At 46.0% G+C, this 22,116-nt stretch overlaps 1 protein-coding gene across 1 annotated transcript in view; it reads right to left on the bottom strand.

Moving 5' to 3' along the window:
- Window positions 1-22,116, bottom strand: part of UGGT2 (UDP-glucose glycoprotein glucosyltransferase 2) — an 813,961-nt gene that overhangs the window by 632,090 nt on the left and 159,755 nt on the right. Inside the window, exon 8 of the mRNA XM_063953033.1 lies at window positions 18,985-19,085. Coding sequence (XP_063809103.1) covers window positions 18,985-19,085 — 101 coding nt within the window. The remainder of the gene's footprint in view (window positions 1-18,984; window positions 19,086-22,116) is intronic.

The raw sequence follows: 22,116 nt of genomic DNA on the forward strand, positions 1-22,116 counted from the left end.
TGTGGCTGGAGTGTGTCAGCAGTTCCTGCAAGACGAAGGCATTGATGCTATGGACTGGCCCGCCCGTTCCCCAGACCTGAATCCAATTGAGCACATCTGGGACATCATGTCTCGCTCCATCCACCAATGCCACGTTGCACCATAGACTGTCCAGGAGTTGGCGGATGCTTTAATCCAGGTCTGGGAGGAGATCCCTCAGGAGACCATCCGCCACCTCATCAGAAGCATGCCCAGGCGTTGTAGGGAGGTCATACAGGCACGAGGAGGCCACAGACACTACTGAGCCTCATTTTGACTTGTTTTAAGGACATTACATCAAAGTTGGATCAGCCTATAGTGTGTTTTTCCACTTTAATTTTGAGGCTGACTCCAAATTCAGACCTCCATGGGTTAGTAAATTTGATTTCCATTGATAATTTTTGTGTGATTTTGTTGTCAGCACATTCAACTATGTAAAGAACAAAGTATTTAATAAGAATATTTCATTCATTCAGATCTAGGATGTGTTATTTTAGTGTTCCCTTTATTTTTTTGAGCAGTGTATGTATATGTATATATGTATATATATATATGTATATATATATATATATATATATATATAGGAAGAAGGATATTCGGCACTCCTATATCATAAAGTCAATCAGCATGCCATGTGCCCTCCAAATGTAAGATAGCATACAAAGGAACAAGTAGGCGGCACTCACGGACTTTTCCTGAAAAGTCCGTGAGTGCCGCCTACTTGTTCCTTTGTGTGTGTATATATATATATATATATATATATATATATATATATATATATATATATATATATATATATACATATACATATACATATACACACACACATATACAAATATAAATAGAATGCAGTTAATTTGCCGCCGCCGGCTGTTGGGATCCCGGGCGGTCAGGGTACCGATGCCGTAATCCTGACAGCTGACAATGCCGCTGGCCCGAAACCTGGTGCAACAGGGCTATTCACACTCGTGGGTGTCCACGACACCCATAGAATGGTAATAGAACCTTTGGTGAGCGCGGCGAGCCAGCTAGCCCGGAGCGTGGTGAACGCAATGTGCCCGCAGGGCATTCTGGTGGGCGGGATGCTCCTGTCGGGATTGTGACAGCTGGCATCCCACCCAACGGTTAACCATACGGAAGCTTATATACATATATATATATATATATATAAATATAGACACTAATGTATTGGAAAGCAGATCTTCTGCTAGGTCTCTATACCCTCCTCGTTTATCAATTTTAATTTAATTTTAATATGTTAATATTAAAATTGATAAACGAGGAGGGGATAGAGACCTATTATTAGCGAAACAAGAGTCTTACTGGATCTATACATTAAATACTTTATATCCGGTAGGTCTCAACGAAAATATAGATATTGTCTCCTTCTTAGGCTGCTAGCAGAAGATCTGGTTTCCAATACATTAGTGTCTATATTTATTTTTTCTTCCATCATAAAAAGGTTCTTTTCGCATATAGTGATAGAACTGCAACCTAAAAGCGATTTTATGACCATGCCATTTAAATATAAGTGTTATTGCATTATTGTCAGAAAGTGAATATTTCAGAAATGTGACCCTATGTCTGTTTAAAACTTTCAAAACTATCTAAAGTTTTTATGGTAATATTATTTAAGTATAAGTACCATTTTATTATTGTCAGATAGCATTTCTAAAATGTGACTTTATGTCTACTTAACATATGCCATTTTATTGCCTCATGGATATGTATATTGCTGTTAAAAGTGATGAATGTTTTTCTTTATGAATAAATTCCTCAATATTCTAATATATGGTATTTGATGATCATTAGAACTATATCACTTTATCCATGTAATAATATTGAACTGTCAACAATTCAGCACTGTAAAGATATTGAGAAAATAATGTTTTACTACTGGCTGTCAGAGGGATTGTAATCTCTATTTCTAGCAATTAAAGGAATTGTCAGCGTACCATTATATTCTTAAGAGGTTTAACCTTATATTTAATAACTCTTAATGTATTAATGTTGTAGGCGGAACCCATTTCCCCTCCAGTGCGCTCCACACTAATGAAAGTGGAGCGCACCGCTGAGTGATTGCGCAGATCCGGAAGATGTGCGTTCCACCGTTAGGACGGGTGGAACGCATAGCCGGATCCGGAAGTGACGTGGCGCGTTCCATCTCCGCTCTAGATGGAACGCGCAGCGGGAGGAGATTATCTCCGATCAGGACTCATAGAGATCCTGCATCGGAGTCTACCTCCCTGGGCTTAATTAGAGAGTATTATTAATACATCTCCCTGGGCTTAATATATCGCATTATTAATACATCGCCCATCGCTCTAACAGGAAGCAGGGCATAAGGCGGAAGTCCGTGCGTTCCACCACGCTGCAGGTGGAACGCATGGCGGAAGTTATACATTTTGGTCCAGTAAATGAACTATTTAAGTGCTAGTTATAAGTATTTTTTAAATTAGGAGTTTACTCTAACGCTCACCATCATTAATCTTACTATTATATTCAACTCTTACTAGCCTAGTATCCAGTTAATCTATGTAATTAAATTAACCTATCAATAAGATATAGGAAGTGAGGTAATACCCATATGGGTATAAATAAGCTAGACCCACACTCTCCAGTTCACTTGACATTCAGAAGAGGAGGCAGCCACACACATCCAGAATTTTTCATTGTAAGTATTAACTTTTGACTTCTAATTAAATAGGCCTTTTTTGGAGTAACAACTATTCTAACCTTAACTGTAATCTTAATTATCTATTTCTCTGGATACCCTGTCCTGATGTCATTGATTTGGCTTTGTTTAAAGTAAGTTTACTAGTTAATATAATCCCAACTATTAAATCTATGATTTGAACCCCATTAAGTACCTTTTAATTTTAATTTAATTTATATAGATACCCTTTGGTACTTTACTAGCCCTGGAGGACCCTTTCTAACTGGCCATATCCATTGCTAGAACTGAATGTGAGTATGATACATATGAATACAGGTAAATTCAAAATTGGAAAAAGAATTAGGAATCAATTAATTTATCATTTAATTTATGTAGATATCATATGGTACTCTATTAACCCTGGAGGATACTTCCTAACCGGTTATATCTATTGCTAGAATTGAATGTGAGTATGATAGATATGAATATAGGTAAAAATAATAAAAATTGGATTGGGAATTAAATAAATTTTTTATATACATCTAGAAACTTCAATTATAATGAATAATGAACATCTGACTTTCAATAAGAAGTTTTAATTTCATTTATGTAAGTGACTAAGCAATTATTCTAACATTATACTAAGATTTAAATTAACTTGTCAGATTAAATCAGTACTTACTATTATGATGTCTTCCATTAGAAATGTCCACCATATTATATCCTTACTTACAGTGAGATCATTCACGTGGGGGATCTCCTTAAAGTATCTCACAGTAAGTAGTTACATTAATTGAAATTGGGTGACATTAAATCTAGAGATAGATACTAGAGAATATCATTCTTTTCTCAATATCTCCTTTCCTTAATGTTTCCTGAAAATAAGAATTTACTTACCGATAATTCTATTTCTCGTAGTCCGTAGTGGATGCTGGGAACTCCGTAAGGACCATGGGGAATAGCGGCTCCGCAGGAGACTGGGCACAAAAGTAAAGCTTTAGGACTACCTGGTGTGCACTGGCTCCTCCCCCTATGACCCTCCTCCAAGCCTCAGTTAGGATACTGTGCCCGGACGAGCGTACACAATAAGGAAGGATTTTGAATCCCGGGTAAGACTCATACCAGCCACACCAATCACACCGTACAACCTGTGATCTGAACCCAGTTAACAGCATGATAACAGCGGAGCCTCTGAAAAGATGGCTCACAACAACAAAAACCCGATTTTTGTAACAATAACTATGTACAAGTATTGCAGACAATCCGCACTTGGGATGGGCGCCCAGCATCCACTACGGACTACGAGAAATAGAATTATCGGTAAGTAAATTCTTATTTTCTCTGACGTCCTAGTGGATGCTGGGAACTCCGTAAGGACCATGGGGATTATACCAAAGCTCCCAAACGGGCGGGAGAGTGCGGATGACTCTGCAGCACCGAATGAGAGAACTCCAGGTCCTCCTCAGCCAGGGTATCAAATTTGTAGAATTTAGCAAACGTGTTTGCCCCTGACCAAGTAGCTGCTCGGCAAAGTTGTAACGCCGAGACCCCTCGGGCAGCCGCCCAAGATGAGCCCACTTTCCTTGTGGAATGGGCTTTTACAGATTTTGGTTGTGGCAGGCCTGCCACAGAATGTGCAAGCTGAATTGTACTACAAATCCAACGAGCAATAGTCTGCTTAGAAGCAGGAGCACCCAGCTTGTTGGGTGCATACAGGATAAACAGCGAGTCAGATTTCCTGACTCCAGCCGTCCTGGAAACATATATTTTCAAGGCCCTGACTACGTCCAACAACTTGGAGTCCTCCAAGTCACTAGTAGCCGCAGGTACCACAATAGGTTGGTTCAGATAAAACACTGAAACCACCTTAGGGAGAAAATGAGGACGAGTCCTCAATTCCGCCCTGTCTGAATGGAAGATCAGATAAGGGCTTTTACAGGATAAAGCCCGCCAATTCTGACACGTGCCTGGCCGAGGCCAGGGCCAACAACATGACCACTTTCCATGTGAGATATTTTAACTCCACAGATTCAAGTGGTTCAAACCAATGTGACTTTTGGAACCCCAAAACTACATTGAGATCCCAAGGTGCCACTGGAGGCACAAAAGGAGGCTGTATATGCAGTACCCCTTTTACAGACGTCTGAACTTCAGGTAGTGAAGCTAGTTCTTTCTGGAAGAAAATTGACAGGGCCGAAATTTGAACCTTAATGGACCCCAATTTTAGGCCCATAGACACTCCTGTTTACAGGAAATGCAGGAATCGACCTAGTTGAAATTCCTCCATCGGGGCCTTACTGGCCTCGCACCACGCAACATATTTTCGCCAAATGCGGTGATAATGCTTTGCGGTTACATCCTTCCTGGCTTGACCAAGGTAGGGATGACTTCATCCGGAATGCCTTTTTCCTTCAGGATCCGGCGTTCAACCGCCCTGCCGTCAAACGCAGCCGCGGTAAGTCTTGGAATAGACAGGGTCCTTGCTGGAGCAGGTCCCTTCTTAGAGGTAGAGGCCACGGGTCCTCCGTGAGCATCTCTTGAAGTTCCGGGTACCAAGTCCTTCTTGGCCAATCCGGAGCCACGAGTATAGTTCTTACTCCCCTCCGTCTTATAATTCTCAGTACTTTTGGTATGAGAGGAAGAGGAGGGAACACATACACTGACTGGTACACCCACGGTGTTACCAGAGCGTCCACAGCTATTGCCTGAGGGTCCCTTGACCTGGCGCAATACCTGTCCAATTTTTTGTTTAGGCGGGACGCCATCATGTCCACCTTTGGTTTTTCCCAATGGTTTACAATCATGTGGAAGACTTCTGGGTGAAGTCCCCACTCTCCCGGGTGGAGGTCGTGCCTGCTGAGGAAGTCTGCTTCCCAGTTGTCCACTCCCGGAATGAACACTGCTGACAGTGCTATCACATGATTTTCCGCCCAGCGAAAAATCCTTGCAGCTTCTGCCATTGCCCTCCTGCTTCTTGTGCCGCCCTGTCTGTTTACGTGGGCGACTGCCGTGATGTTGTCCGACTGGATCAGCACCGGCTGACCTTGAAGCAGAGGTCTTGCTTGGCTTAGGGCATTGTAAATGGCCCTTAGCTCCAAAATATTTATGTGAAGTGATGTCTCCAGGCTTGACCACAAGCCCTGGAAATTTCTTCCCTGTGACACTGCTCCCCAGCCTCGCAGGCTGGCATCCAGGACCCAGTCCTGAATGCCGAATCTGCGGCCCTCTAGAAGATGAGCACTCTGCAACCACCACAGGAGAGACACCCTTGTCTTTGGTGACAGGGTTATCCGCTGATGCATCTGAAGATGCGATCCGGACCATTTGTCCAGCAGGTCCCACTGGAAAGTTCTTGCGTGGAATCTGCCGAATGGAATTGCTTCGTAGGAAGCCACCATTTTTCCCAGGACCCTTGTGCACTGATGCACTGACACTTGGCCTGGTTTTAGGAGGTTTCTGACTAGTTCAGATAACTCCCTGGCTTTCTCCTCCGGGAGAAAACACCTTTTTCTGGACTGTGTCCAGGATCATCCCTAGGAATAGAAGGCGTGTCGATGGGATCAGCTGCGATTTTGGAATATTGAGAATCCAACCGTGCTGCCGCAGCACTATCTGAGATAGTGCTACCCCGACTTCCAACTGTTCCCTGGATCTTGCCCTTATCAGGAGATCGTCCAAGTAAGGGATAACTAAAACTCCCTTCTTTCGAAGGAGTATCATCATTTCGGCCATTACCTTGGTAAAGACCCGGGGTGCCGTGGACAATCCAAACGGCAGCGTCTGAAACTGATAGTGACAGTTCTGTACCACAAACCTGAGGTACCCTTGGAGAAGGGTAAATTGGGACATGTAGGTAAGCATCTTTGATGTCCAGAGAGACCATATAGTCCCCTTCTTCCAGGTTTGCAATCACTGCTCTGAGTGACTCCATCTTGAATTTGAACCTTTGTATGTAAGTGTTCAAGGATTTTAGATTTAAAATTGGTCTCACCGAGCCGTCCGGCTTCGGTACCACAAATAGTGTGGAATAGTACCCCTTTCCCTGTTGCAGGAGGGGTACCTTGATTATCACCTGCTGGGAATACAGCCTGTGAATGGCTTGCAATACTGTCTCCCTGTCTGAGGGAGACGTCGGTAAAGCAGACTTTATGAAACGGCGAGGGGGAGACGTCTCGAATTTCTTGAGACGGGCCCCCACCGTGCCTGAGACCGCTTGTAAAGCCCCAGCGTCATGCTGAGGACTTTGCGGAGGCGGGAGAGGGCTTTTGTTCCTGGGAATTGGCTGTTTGCTGCAGCCTTTTTCCTCTCCCTCTGCCACGGGGCAGAAATGAGGCGCCTTTTGCCCGCTTGCCCTTATGGGGCCGAAAGGACTGCGCCTGATAATACGGCGTCTTCTTAGGTTGAGAAGCTACCTGGGGTAAAAATGTGGATTTTCCAGCCGTTGCCGTGGCCACCAGGTCTGTTAGACCTACCCCAAATAACTCCTCCCTTTTATAAGGCGATACTTCCATATGCCTTTTGGAATCAGCATCACCTGACCACTGTCTTGTCCATAACCCTCTTCTGGCAGAAATGGACAGCGCACTTACTCTTGATGCCAGTCGGCAAATATCCCTCTGTGCATCACGCATATATAGAAATGCATCTTTTAAATGCTCTATAGTTAGTAATATACTGTCCCTATCTAGGGTATCAATATTGTCAGTCAGGGAATCCGACCAAGCCACCCCAGCACTGCACATCCAGGCTGAGGCGATTGCTGGTCGCAGTATCACACCCGTGTGAGTGTATATACATTTTAGGATATTTTACTGCTTTCTGTCAGCAGGTTCCTTAAGGGCGGCCGTATCCGGGGACGGTAGTGCCACCTGTTTAGACAAGCGTGTGAGCGCTTTATTCACCCTAAGGGGTGTTTCCCAACGTGCCCTATCCTCTGGCGGGAAGGGGTATGATGCTAATAACTTTTTAGGAATTAACAGTTTTTATCGGGGGAAACCCACGCATCATCACACACTTCATTTAATTCCTCAGATGCAGGAAAAACTACAGGCAGTTTTTTCTCACCCAACATAATACCCTTTTTAGTGGTACTGGTATTATCAGAAATGTGTAAAAACATTTTCCATAGCCTCAATCATGTAACGTGTGGCCCTACTGGAAGTCACATTCGTCTCTTAATCGTCGACACTGGAGTCAGTATCCGTGTCGGCGTCTGTATCTGCCATCTGCGGTAACGGGCGTTTTAGAGCCCCAGATGGCTTTTGAGACACCTGGACAGGCACAGGCTGAGTCGCCGGCTGTCTCATGTCATCAATCTTTTGTAAAGAGCTGACACTGTCACATAATTCCTTCCATAAGCTCATCCACTCAGGTGTCGACTCCCTAGGGGGTGACATCTCTGTTACAGGCAATTGCTCCGCCTCCACCTCATTTTCCTCCTCATACATGTCGACACAACGTACCGACACACAGCACACACACAGGGAATGCTCTGATAGAGGACAGGACCCCACTAGCCCTTTGGGGAGACAGAGGGAGAGTATGCCAGCACACACCAGAGCGCTATATATATATATATATATATATATATATACACACAGGGATAACCTTATATAAGTGTTTTTCCCCTTATAGCTGCTGTATTGTTATACTGCGCCTAATTAGTGCCCCCCTCTCTTTTTTAACCCCTTTCTGTAGTGTAGTAACTGCAGGGGAGAGCCAGGGAGCTTCCCTCCAACGGAGCTGTGAGAGAAAATGGCGCCAGTGTGCTGAGGAGATAGGCTCCGCCCCCTTCTCGGCGGCCTTTTCTCCCGTTTTTCTGTGGAATCTGGCAGGGGTTAAAATTCATCCATATAGCCCTGGGGGCTATATGTGATGTATTTTCGCCAGCCAAGGTGTTTTTATTGCTGCTCAGGGCGCCCCCCCTAGCGCCCTGCACCCTCAGTGACCGAAGTGTGAAGTGTGCTGAGGAGCAATGGCGCACAGCTGCAGTGCTGTGCGCTACCTTGGTGAAGACAGGATGTCTTCTGCCGCCGATTTTCCGGACCTCTTCTTGCTTCTGGCTCTGTAAGGGGGCCGGCGGCGCGGCTCTGGGACCGAGCTCCGAGGCTTGGCCTGTGTTCGGTCCCTCTGGAGCTAATGGTGTCCAGTAGCCTAAGAAGCCCAATCCACTCTGCACGCAGGTGAGTTCGCTTCTTCTCCCCTTAGTCCCTCGATGCAGTGAGCCTGTTGCCAGCAGGTCTCACTGAAAATAAAAAACCTAAAACTAAACTTTCACTAAGAAGCTCAGGAGAGCCCCTAGTGTGCACCCTTCTCGGCCGGGCACAAAAATCTAACTGAGGCTTGGAGGAGGGTCATAGGGGGAGGAGCCAGTGCACACCAGGTAGTCCTAAAGCTTTACTTTTGTGCCCAGTCTCCTGCGGAGCCGCTATTCCCCATGGTCCTTACGGAGTTCCCAGCATCCACTAGGACGTCAGAGAAATATTAAAAATTTATTTTCTCCCTCATTACCAAATCTGAAAATGTATCTGTTTTTGGATTAAATAACTGCATCTGTTATAGAAGCAATGTTAATGAGAAATGTGATATCAACTGATGTCTTTTTTGCTCTTTTGTTCTTTTCCTTTTTTTCCTCCACCTACATCACCAGCTACGATCTGTACCCCTGATGAAGTCCATAGCGGACGAAACGCGATGGGTTTTGTGTAAAAAATATTTTTAGAAAGTACCATGTTTTTGTACAAATGATTATTGTACTTATGAAACATTATACCATTGTATTGAATTTTAATGTATTAGAATTTTAATTCATTTTATTAAATCTACTGTCCTTCGGGTCACGCTGGTTTGATTTCGCTTTTGAAATAGTAATACTGTTGTGCGCCCTCTGAATATTGTATCTAAAACCTATGTTTATCTCCCACTAGCAGGGAGTTTTTTCAAGAGGTGCTGCCTGATTTTAATACAGCGCGAGATAAGGGTATTGATGTTTTATATATGTATATATATATATATATATATATATATATATATATATATAAATAAAAAAAATACCCCTACCCCTTATATACGTTGTGCCTATCCCCCCCCCCCCACACCTCTCCCTTTTCTATATATAAATTATACCTAACAACCCTAATTAAGTTTAGTGTCATGGTGCCATACACGATTTACACTTACATATTTTGAGGACTGTGGCGGAGGGGACTTTTTGTCATAGAAGTGCGGTTCCAATGCAGCACTCCATCGCTCCTCTCTGCACACAGAGCTTGCAGGGGCACGAGGTGGAGCTGGCCGGGGTCAGGCAGATACAAGGGAGCCTGGAGCAGGTGGGTGGCCGCCAGCAGCTTGTGGAAAACGATGGGCGACTGAGGGAGCATGCAAGGCTGGGGGCAGTGACCGGACCTCCCTGCCTGCGACTTTGACAGGGGGCACTGCAGGATGGGAAGGGAGAAAACGATGCTTCTGCTGCTTGTCTGACCAGAAGAGAGACACAGCAGCATCGCGCAGCAGGCCGACTGTCAGCCTCTGACAGTCAATAAGGGTGGCCACAAATGCTTTAAGTGTACGTAGCCTGGCCGAGTTCTCTCATTGCGGCGGCGGAGGTGAGCGGGAGCCGCAGCTGTTGACTGGCGGTTGTGTCCAGGCTGGGGTCCGTCAGCAGAGAGGGTGGCAAACGCAATTCACCCTGGCCGGTGGTGAGGGTGACTGACAGTGGTGGCTGCGGCTGGCCAGACCTTCGCCGCGGCAGCCACTAGGATCATTTTTAAGTAAAACTGGTTCAGCAGGAGCTTGCCGCCCTCCAGTGGCTAGCGCCCATAGACAGCTGCCTAAAGCTGCCTAATGGTAGCGCCGGCCCTGGCTATATCAGTTAAACTGTTTCTTACTAGGATTCCCCTAGAGGAATATTGTGCACAAATAGCAGCTCTCCCCTTACTCAAACACCCTGTACAAGTGATCCAGCGTGTGACAGACTGGAGTAGCTGTGTGAGGCTGCTGCTGCTTATGCAGAGGAAGGCGCCAAAATGCAGCTGAGCCCGCTCTGATATAGCTCCGCCCCCGTAATGGCGCCAGAGCTATTGTTACATATTTATACTGGCTAGGTCTCCTAAATGCGCTGTAGTGTCACATAAATGTTAAGTACAGCTAATGTCAGCCAGTGTCATGCAGGGACTATAGCGGCTCCTCCCCAGGAGGGACCCATATGCCTCACGCGCGCTTTTGCCGCACCATGAACCGGGGGACCCCCTAGCCGGGCCCCCGGTGTGTACTCAACACCGACGATCACCTTCAGGCAGCGTTACGGGTGTGCGGCATGCTGCGACTGCGACAGCTAAGACGTAGTGCCCCGCTGAACAAACAGCCCCTCAGGACAGTGGTCCTGCAGCGGGGAAACGGCTCTGCACCTCATGAGGCCGGTGATCGCTCCCCTAACTCCCACGGCGCAGGTATGCTGTTGCCCAAAACAGCATACCAAAAATAATAACGTTTTAAAATAAACGTGGGAGATCTCAGAAATCTCTCTGGAGTTCCACAGTGTGCATCCACTGCTTGTGTATCTGTGTGCCACCGAGTCTCTGAAGCTGTACACAAAGCACCAGTGCTAAGTAGAAAACGTGTGTGTGTGTGTGTGTGTGTGTGTGTGTGTGTGTGTGTGTGTGTGTGTGTGTGTTGGGGGAGGATCCATGCAATTTTATTTTATCCTTGGCAAACTACAAACTACAAAGCTGGCCCTGGTGCTGGCATTTGTGGTTCTACAAGTACACATAAAAAAAAAACACAAGAGAAAAATGAAAAAAACTTTTGTATCATATGCAGAAGTAGCCACACACTGTGTGCCTACTTCTGCGACATACTGTAAGCTGGAGAGAAAATGGCTGGTCTGCTGAAAAACTTAGCTAGGTGTATCGAGTACCAATTTAGATGGACAGACAAGTTGGACAGTTGGATGAAAGCTGGTCTAGTGTATGGCCAGCTTATATCTTAAACAAAATCTATATTGTTATCCAGTATTGCTGAAAGTGCATTTGTGATGAACAATTCTTTGTACTATAAGTGATTATTTGACGCTTGTTTGAAAAATAAAACTATTATCCTTTTAAACATAAACACCGTTGCTGCCTTTCAATGAGCTCAGTGCTGGTTGTTGAGACTTCCAGTGGGCACGTAGAACAGGTCTTTAAAAACTCTAGCAGTGCCTCAGGTTAAAAAAACAAAGCTTTACACTTCATTGTACAGTAGGTACTTTTACTGAAGATATACTACATAATAACAACATGGCATAAGACATAGGAGTATGTCAGCAATGCCTACACAGTAGTCCCTACCCAATGTTGATAACAGCTGCAGCTATAAGAGGAATGTAGTGTGGATGGGATGAGAAGCAGCTATAAGAGGAATGTAGTGTGGATGGGATGAGATGCAGCTATCAGAGGAATGTAGTGTGGATGGGATGAGATGCAGCTATAAGAGGAAGGTAGTGTGGATGGGATGAGATGCAGCTATAAAAGGAAGGTAGCGTGGATGGGATGAGATGCAGCTATAAGAGGAATGTAGTGTGGATGGAATTAGATGCAGCTATAAGAGGAATGTAGTGTGGATGGGATGAGAAGCAGCTATAAGAGGAACGTAGTGTAGATGGGATTTACACTGCACATACGTGCATTGTTAGCCATTTTGCAAGCGCTTGGAAATGACAACACTTCCAAGCACTGGGGATTCGGCTCCCCCTATGCTATAGAGGAGACCCAAGTCATATGACCCTGGTAACCTGTTCACACTACAACCATTACCCAAGGCCCAGCTCTGCTTGCAACCCGTGTCTGATTACCGAGTCATAGGACCAGGGATATTTGTCGGAGTCCCTTTCACACAGAGCCATGACACAGGTGATGTGTGCTATATCATCAGTTATACCCCTTTCACACCGCACAAATAACCCAGTATCGACCTGGCATATTGCCAGGTCGACATGGGTCAGTGAGCGGTGTGAAAAGGGCATAGCCGAAATCGCGGGTCGCCTGACCCGGCAATTCAACCTGGGAATAAAGCAGTGTTATACCCGGGTTGAACACCGGGTCAGTGGCTGCGTAAATGGGCTCCCGGGTCGATGCGTCCCAGGACCCGTTTACTACAGAAGGGAGAGGCGGCGCGGAGATGATCTCATCTCCCAGCGCCGCCTCCACCTCCGCCCCCGCTGGTATGGCAACCCGCCCGACATATTGCCGGGTCGGGGAAGCCTGCAGCAGCTGCCAAAGCTGGATCCCACCCGGGAAGGACCAGTTTCCAATTCTCATAAATCACCTTACCCAGTAATGTCATTAGAATACAGTGAGAAATAAAAAATAAAAATTTTAAACCTACCGGTAAATCTTTTTCTCCTAGTCCGTAGAGGATGCTGGGGACTCCGTAAGAACGATTGGGTATAGACGGGTTCCGCAGGAGACATGGGCACTATAAAGAACTTTAGAATGGGTGTGCACTGGCTCCTCCCTCTATGCCCCTCCTCCAGACCTCAGTTAGAGAAACTGTGCCCAGAGGAGATGGACAATACGAGGAAAGGATTTTGTAAATCTAAGGGCAAGATTCATACCAGCCCACACCATATAACCTGGAATATACGCAACCAGTTAACAGTATGAACAAAACAGTATCAGCTAAAGACTGATCTCAACTGTAACATAACCCTTATGTAAGCAACAACTATATACAAGCCTTGCAGATTATGTCCGCACTGGGACGGGCGCCCAACATCCTCTATGGACTAGGAGAAAAAGATTTACCGGTAGGTTTAAAATCTTATTTTCTCTTACATCCTAGAGGATGCTGGGGACTCCGTAAGGACCATGGGGTTTATACCAAAGCTCCAGGCCGGGCGGGAGAGTGCGGACGATTCTGCAGCACCGACTGAGCAAACGCAAGGTCCTCATCAGCCAGGGTATCAAACTTATAGAACCTTGCATTAAGTGTTTGAACCCGACCAGGTAGCTGCTCGGCAAAGCTGTAAAGCCGAGACGCCTCTGGCAGCCGCCCAAGAAGAGCCCACCTTCCTAGTGGAATGGGCCTTTACCGAATTTGGTAACGGCAATCCTGCCGTAGAATGAGCCTGCTGAATCGTGTTACAGATCCAGCGAGCAATAGTCTGCTTCGAAGCAGGAGCGCCAACTTTGTTGGCTGCATACAGGACAAACAGTGCTTCTGTTTTCCTAACCCGAGCCGTCCTGGCTTCATAGATTTTTAAGGCCCTGACTACATCCAGGGACTTGGAATCCGCCAAGTCACCCGTAGCCACAGGCACCACAATAGGTTGGTTCATATGAAATGAAGAAAACCACCTTAGGCAAAAATTGAGGACGAGTCCTCAACTCTGCTCTATCCGCATGGAAAATCAAATAGGGGCTCTTGTGAAACAAGGCCGCCAATTCGTACATCCGCCTTGCAGATGCCAAGGCCAACAACATGACCACCTTACAAGTTAGAAATTTTAATTCAACCGTTTGAAGAGGTTCAAACCAGTGAGACCTCAGGAACCGTAACACCACGTTGAGGTCCCATGGTGCCACTGGGGGCACAAAAGGAGGCCGGATATGCAGCACTCCCTTTACAAAAGCCTGGACTTCTGGGAGAGAAGCCAATTACTTCTGAAAGAAAATAGACAGGGCCGAAATCTGTACCTTAATGGAGCCCAATTTTAGCCCCATATCCACTCCAGTCTGTAAAAAGTGGAGAAAATGGCCCAGATGGAAATCTTCCGTAGGAGCATTCATGGCTTCACACCAAGATACATACTTCCTCCAGATACGGTGATAATGTTTCGCCGTCACCTCCTTCCTAGCCTTTATCAGAGTAGGGATGACTTCCTCCGGAATTCCTTTCCCAGCTAGGATTCGGCGTTCAACCGCCATGCCATCAAACGTAACCGCGGTATGTCTTGGAACACGCAGGGCCCCTGTTGCAACAGGTCCACCCTGAGAGGAAGAGGCCACGGATCTTCTGCGAGCATCTCCTGAAGATCTGAATACCAGGCCCTTCGAGGCCAATCTGGAACAATGAGTATTGTTTTCACTCTTTTTTGTCTTCTGATTCTCAATATTTTTGAGATGAGAGGAAGAGGGGGGAATACATAGACCGACTGAAACACCCATGGTGTCACCAAGGCGTCCACCGCTACTGCCTGAGGGTCCCTTGACCTGGCACAATACCTCCAAAGCTTTTTGTTGAGGCGGGACGCCATCATGTCTATGTGAGGAATTCCCCAAAGACTTGTTATCTCTGTAAAAACATCTTGATGAAGTCCCCACTCTCCTGGATGGAGATCGTGTCTGCTGAGGAAGTCTGCTTCCCAGTTGTCCACTCCCGGAATGAAGACCGCTGACAGAGCGCTTACGTGATTTTCCGCCCAGCGAAGAATCCTGGTGGCTTCCGCCATTGCCACTCTGCTCCTTGTCCCACCTTGGCGGTTTACATGAGCCACGGCTGTGACGTTTTCCGATTGAATCAGAACCGGTAGGTCGTGAAGAAGATTCTCCGCTTGTCATAGGCAGTTGTATATGGCCCTCAACTCCAGGATGTTGATGTGTAGACAAGCCTCCTGGCTTGACCATAGCCCCTGAAAATTTCTTCCTTGTGTGACTGCTCCCCATCCTCGGAGGCTCGCGTCCGTGGTCACCAGAACCCAGTCTTGAATGCCAAACCTGCGACCCTCTAGAAGGTGAGCACTTTACAGCCACCACAGGAGAGACACCCTGGCCTTGGGGGACAGGCTTATCTTCTGATGTATTTGTAGATGGGACCCGGACAACTTGTCCAGGAGGTCCCACTGAAACGTCCTTGCATGAAACCTGCCGAAGGGGATGGCCTCATAGGCTGCCACCATTTTCCCCAGAACACGAGTGCATTGATTAACAGACACTCTTTTTGGTTTTAGCAGGTCTCTGACCATGTTCTGGAGGTTCCGGGCTTTTTCAATCGGGAGAAAAACCCTCTTCTGATCCGTGTCCAGAATCATGCCTAGGAATGATAGTCGAGTCGTTGGAATCAATTGTGACTTTGGCAGATTGAGAATCCAACCGTGGTGTTGTAGCACTCTCATGGAGAGCGACACGCTCCTCTGCAATTGATCTCTTGATCTCACTTTTATCAGGAGATCGTCCAAGTATGGCATAATTGTGACTCCCTGCCTGCGCAGGAGCACCATCATCTCCGCCATCACCTTGGTGAAAATCCTCGGGGCCATTGAAAGCCCAAACGGCAACGTCTGAAACTGGTAATGACAGTCCTGTACAGCGAATCTCAGGTACGCCTGATGAGGAGGATATATGGGGACAGAAGGTATGCATTCTTTATGTCGAGTGACACCATAAAATCTCCCCCTTCTAGACTGGAGATCACCGCCCGGAGAGATTCTATCTTGAATTTGAACTTTTTCAAGTACAGGTTTAGGGATTTTAGATTTAAAATGGGCCTGACCGAACAATCCGGCTTCGGGACCACGAACAGGGTTGAGTAGTACCCTTTCCCCTGTTGGACTAGGGGAACCCTGACAACAACTTGCTGTAGACACAGCTTGCTGTAGACACAGCTTTTGAATTGCATCTAACACTACTTCCCTCTCTGGGAGAGAAGCTGGAATTCCAGTTTGTAGCCTTGGGATACAATACCCATCGCCCAAGGATCCACATCTGACAGAATCCAGACCTGGCTGAAGAGTAGAAGACGTGCCCCCACCGGTGCGGACTCCCTCAGTGGAGCCCCAGCGTCATGCGGTGGATTTAGTAGAAGCCGGGGAGGACTTCTGCTCCTGGGAACTAGCCGGAGCAGGTGTTCTCTTCCCTCTACCCTTACCTCTGGCGAGGAAAGATGAGCCCCGACCACTTCTGGGCTTATGCGACCGAAAGGACTGCATCTGATATTGTGGAGTTTTCTTTTGCTGTGGGGGAACAAAAGGCAAAAAGGTAGATTTACCCGCGGTAGCTGTGGCAACCAGGTCCGCGAGACCTTCCCCAAATAAAACTTCACCTTTGTATGGTAACACCTCCATATGCTTCTTTGAGTCGGCATCACCCGTCCATTGGCGGGTCCACAGGGCTCGCCTAGCAGAAATCGCCATGGCGTTGGCTCTCGAACCTAGCAGCCCAACGTCTCTTTGAGCGTCCCTCATATATAAGACTGCGTCTTTAATGTGACCTAAGGTCAATAAAATGGTATCCCTGTCTAGGGTATCAAGGTCAGCTGACAAGGTATCTGTCCAAGCTGCAACTGCGCTACATACCCATGCCGATGCTATTGCCGGTCTGAGTAAAGCACCCGTATGCGTATAAATAGATTTTAAAGTAGTTTCCTGTCTGCGATCCGCAGGATCCTTGAGGGCTGCCGTGTCTGGAGACGGTAGCGCCACCTTCTTGGACAGGCGCGTTAAAGCCTTGTCCACCCTGGGTGAGGATTCCCAACGTACCCTGTCCTGTGCAGGGAAAGGATACGCCATAAGAATCCTCTTGGGAATCTGCAGCTTTTTGTCTGGAGTTTCCCAAGCTTTTTCAAATAACTCGTTCAGCTCATGAGATGGGGGAAAGGTTACCTCAGGTTTCTTTTCCTTATACATGTGCACCCTCGTGTCAGGGACAGAGGGGTCATCTGTGATATGCAAAGTATCTTTTATTGCAATTTTCATATAATGAATACTTTTGGCCACCCTTGGGTGTAACCTCGCATCATCGTAGCCGACACTGGAGTCAGAATCCGTGTCGGTATCAGTGTCTGCTATTTGGGATAGGGGACGTTTTTGAGACCCAGAAGGCCCCTGTGACCCAGTCGAAGCCGTGGATTGACTCCCTGCTTTTTCCCTGGACTCTGCTTTGTCCATTCTCTTATGTAATAAGGTCACATTAGCATTTAAAACATTCCACATGTCCAACCAATCATGAGTCGGCGTTGCCGACGGAGACACCACAATCATCTGCTCCACCTCCTCCTTAGATGAGCCTTCCGCATCAGACATGCCGACACACTCGTACCGACACCCACACACACACAGGGCTATAGTTATAAGGAAACAGTTCCCCAATAAGGCCCTTTGGAGAGAATAACTGTGTAATACACTCACTGCGCCTTACAAGTGCGCCCCCCCCCCCCTCTTTTCAGCCCTGTGTCACCGTGTTCAGCAGGGGAGAGACCGGGGAGAAAGCTTCACTGCAGTTCTCTGTGGAGAAAATGGCGCTGGTTAGTGCTGAGAGACCAAGCTCCGCCCCCTCCAGCAGCGGGCTTCGGTCCCGCTCAAATGTATAAAACTGGCGTGGGATTTTTATAATTACTGCCTCCGCAGCCCATATACATATAAATGCCAGACTTAGAGGTTTTTATTGCTGCCCAGGGCGCCCCCCCTGCGTCCTGCACCCATCAGTGACTGCTAGTGTGTGTTGTGTGTGGGAGCAATGGCGCACAGCGTTACCGCTGCACGCTTACCTCAGGGAAGATCTGAAGTCTTCTGCCGCCTAAGATGTCTTCTTTTCTTCTTATACTCACCCGGCTTCTATCTGGCAGCTCTGTGAGGAGGACGGCGGCGCGGCTCTGGGACGAACGGCAAGGGGAGACCCGCGTTCCGACTCCCTCTGGAGCTAATGGTGTCCAGTAGCCTAAGAAGCAGAGCCTATCACTTAAGTAGGTCTGCTTCTCTCTCCTCAGTCCCACGATGCAGGGAGCCTGTTGCCAGCAGTGCTCCCTGAAAATAAAAAAACGGACAAAATTCTTTATTCAGAGAAACTCAGGAGAGCTCCCCAGTAATGCACCCAATCTCCTCTGGGCACAGGATCTAACTGAGGTCTGGAGGAGGGGCATAGAGGGAGGAGCCAGTGCACACCCATTCTAAAGTTCTTTATAGTGCCCATGTCTCCTGCAGAGCCCGTCTATACCCCATGGTCCTTACGGAGTCCCCAGCATCCTCTAGGACGTAAAAGAAAAACAAATTACCATGAGCACTTAAAGTCATAGATATATAGTTGGAGATGTATCAAGCAGTGTGGAGAGAAGAGGACAAGTGAAAAGGTTAACCATATCAACTAATAAGCATTGATGTAGCATTTATTAAGCATATTTCCATACAATTATAGGCAGAAACCTACTGGTTGCTATGGGAAACTTCTCCACTCTAAACTGCTTGATACTTGTCACTCATAATACCCAATCAGACAGGGATGCCTCCACCCTTTCATCACTCCAAAAAAGATTGAACTAGTAACTACTATTTAGATAAGTTATTTATTTGTATTTATTTTGTCTCTACATCTAGTGAGAATTAAGGAGGACACGTATCTTACCTTGCAACTCCCAGACTTTCAAAGGCACCATGTCATTCGTACTTTCAATAAGATGTTTTCGTAATTCTACCAGATTCTCTTTAAGATCAGGATACATTTGTCTTGGAAGAAAAATAAACAAGAATACTTAATAGAATATAAATTCTGGATATTTATTCAGAAAAAGACATTGTATAGAAGGCTGCTTGTATTTGTACAGATGTGCAATCCAAATGGCATGTTGTAATTAGGACAGAAAGGTTACTGAAGCAAAATGCAATAGTAAAAGTTAATAGAAATATGAAGGTCCGAACATTATGGACAGTATCAATGTTTTCATTTACTCTTAGACAACAAATAACTTCAGTGGATACCAGACATTAGAAGCCTCTCAAATTGGCTTGTCACATGTAGATGAGCAATAAACGCAAATATCAATACCCAGTCCACAAAACAAGAACCTATTCAATATTTTTAGTTGTGTTTAGCAAAGAACAGAATGCCTGTTTTATTATTTCTGATGCTCTTACCTGTCCTGAATAAGTGACCCTGGCTAGAACAAGCTAGAGCACAGTGTTCTCAAAAATGCAATGAGATAAATGTGAAAAGCCAGTGTGATTGAGGGGCAATTCAGTTAGCGGGATAGGCGCAAGATGCCAGCGTTCTGACTGTTTCTCTGACACATCAGGGCCACCAACATCACACTTTTTCCACTGTACCACACAGAACTGAGAAGGAAATTGTGCTACAGTAGGTTAGGGGAAAGTATTGCTCAGTGAGGCCATGAGGACTGCACTTGGTGAGAACTGACTTGCCCCCACTAATACCTCTTTTCCACCCGAGTACCGGGTCTGATTCAGGATGTTTAACCTGGCTACAACCCGTGCTGGCCCCACCGTTTCCACTGCACTTCGTCACGGGTTATTCCCAGGTCAGATCTGTTTCCACTTAACCCGGGTAAGCTCTGTAAAATCCTATTGATGTCACTCGTTACTCAGGTCTGAAACACAGGTAATGGCCGTTTCCACTGCACAATACCCGGGTCATTACCGTGATACCGTGTTCAACCCAGGTAGCTACCCGGGTAGGATTCCAGGGTCACTCAACCCGTGTTGAGCCGTTTCCACTTACTAAAAACCCATGTCGATGCGCGCCCCCGTGCAAAAACACGTGTAAATTTAGCTAGTGGAAAAGGGGTATAAATGAGGACAGGGTTGAATGCGATATCAAATTTCTCACCACTACTTCAAGTGTTAAGGCATTCAACAGCTAAACTGATTTAATAGTGAATACTTTGAAAACCTTTTTATATTGTAGGTGAAACTTTCTTACATTTGCAAATGTTGACCTACTGGTCTCTGGGGGTAATTCAGACCTGATCGTAGCAGCAAATTTGTTAGCAGTTGGGCAAAACCATGTGCACTGCAGGGGGGGGGGCAGATGTAACATGTGCAGAGAGAGTTAGATTTGAGTGGGGTGTGTTCGAACTGAAATCTAAATTGCAGTGTAAAAATAAAGCAGCCAGTATTTACACTGCACAGAAACATTATAACCCACCCAAATCGGACTCTCGTTGCACATGTTACATCTGCCCCACCTGCAGTGCACATAGGGGGTCATTCCAAGTTGATCGTAGCTGTGCTAAATTTAGCACAGCTACGATCATCTTCCCTGACATGCGGGGGGACGCCCAGCACAGGGCTAGTCTGCCCCACATGTCAGTCCGGCCCACTCCGCACAAATACAAAAGCATCGCACAGCGGCGATGCTTTTGTATTTCTGGAGTAACTCCCAGCCAGCGCAGCTCCTGCGGCTGGACGAGAGCTGGTCGTTGCTGCCGTTGGCCGCAGCGTGAGACGTCACGCAGCCGCCGGGGCCCGCCTCCCCAACGGTCCGGCCAAGCCTGATGTTATATCTGCCACACCTGCAGTGCACATGGTTTTGACAATCTGCTAACAAATTTGCTGCTACGATCAGGTCTGAATTACCCCCTCTGTACGGTCCTTTTAGCAAAAAATTAATTAGACAAATTGTGTATTAACCTTTGGTATACTTATTCATACGCATAATTTAGGCCTTTCATTTACTTTATTCTGGCTCTAAACCTTGTGTTCATCTATATCTTTATACAGTGAGGTGTCCAAAGTTGTACACCATGTTCATGATGTGGTTTGACTAGCGACTTATACAATAGTAATAGTATGATTACATCACATGTATACAGGGTTGGACTAGCCCACAGGGGTACAGGGGAAACCCCGGTGGGTCCCACTGCCTGGGGGCCCACTTGTTCCTCTAGGGATCAGGTTCCAGATTGAGCACTTGAATTATACATATGTTACATTATGCTGCACAGGACTATGGTGTATTTTCTACAGTGCATTGCTTTTATTAATCTGGTACATTATCATGCATGTACTGTCAGTATTTACCACATATTTATCACTGCATTCTCCCCAGCGGGCCCTTCATGCCCCAGTCCGACACTGCATGCATACATCACACCACCCTTTACGTATCCCACAATTTCATTTGTCTTTACAGCTACTGCCTGGCAACTACTATCACATGGACGGTTAAACCTAAAACAGTTCAATATCAGACAGACAAGAAGCAAAATAATGTGCGGTAACCCTACTGATATATATATATATATATATATATATATATGATATATATATATATATATACACACACATACATACATACATACATACACACACACACATACATACATACACAGTGTGTTATAATGTGTGTGTGTGTGTGTGTGTGTGTGTGTGTGTGTGTAATGAAACTTTTAATGTTATGCATTAAACATTTATTCTCCGCGCTCAAAATAATGCTACATAATGAGAACGTACAAAATAAAAAGCACATAACATTCCTGTATTTCGTCAACTATCTTTAATAATTTTACAAATTTTATTAATTTATAATATATGGCAAACGTCTTACTTATTGCTGCAAGTTTCAGATACCCTAGCAGAACGAGGGAAGATACTGTAACTATACATATTTCTCCTAATACATATCTTTACAATCCCTTGAGCTGTGTATAGATAGTAGACTTGAGGTGTCCATTTCAACTGCAATAAATGTTGTTACAGTACTGTATATGCAGATACGTATAATAAAAAATCCAGTCTGCAA

The sequence above is a fragment of the Pseudophryne corroboree genome, chromosome 2 (assembly GCF_028390025.1).
Source record: "Pseudophryne corroboree isolate aPseCor3 chromosome 2, aPseCor3.hap2, whole genome shotgun sequence".
Lineage (NCBI taxonomy): Eukaryota > Metazoa > Chordata > Amphibia > Anura > Myobatrachidae > Pseudophryne > Pseudophryne corroboree.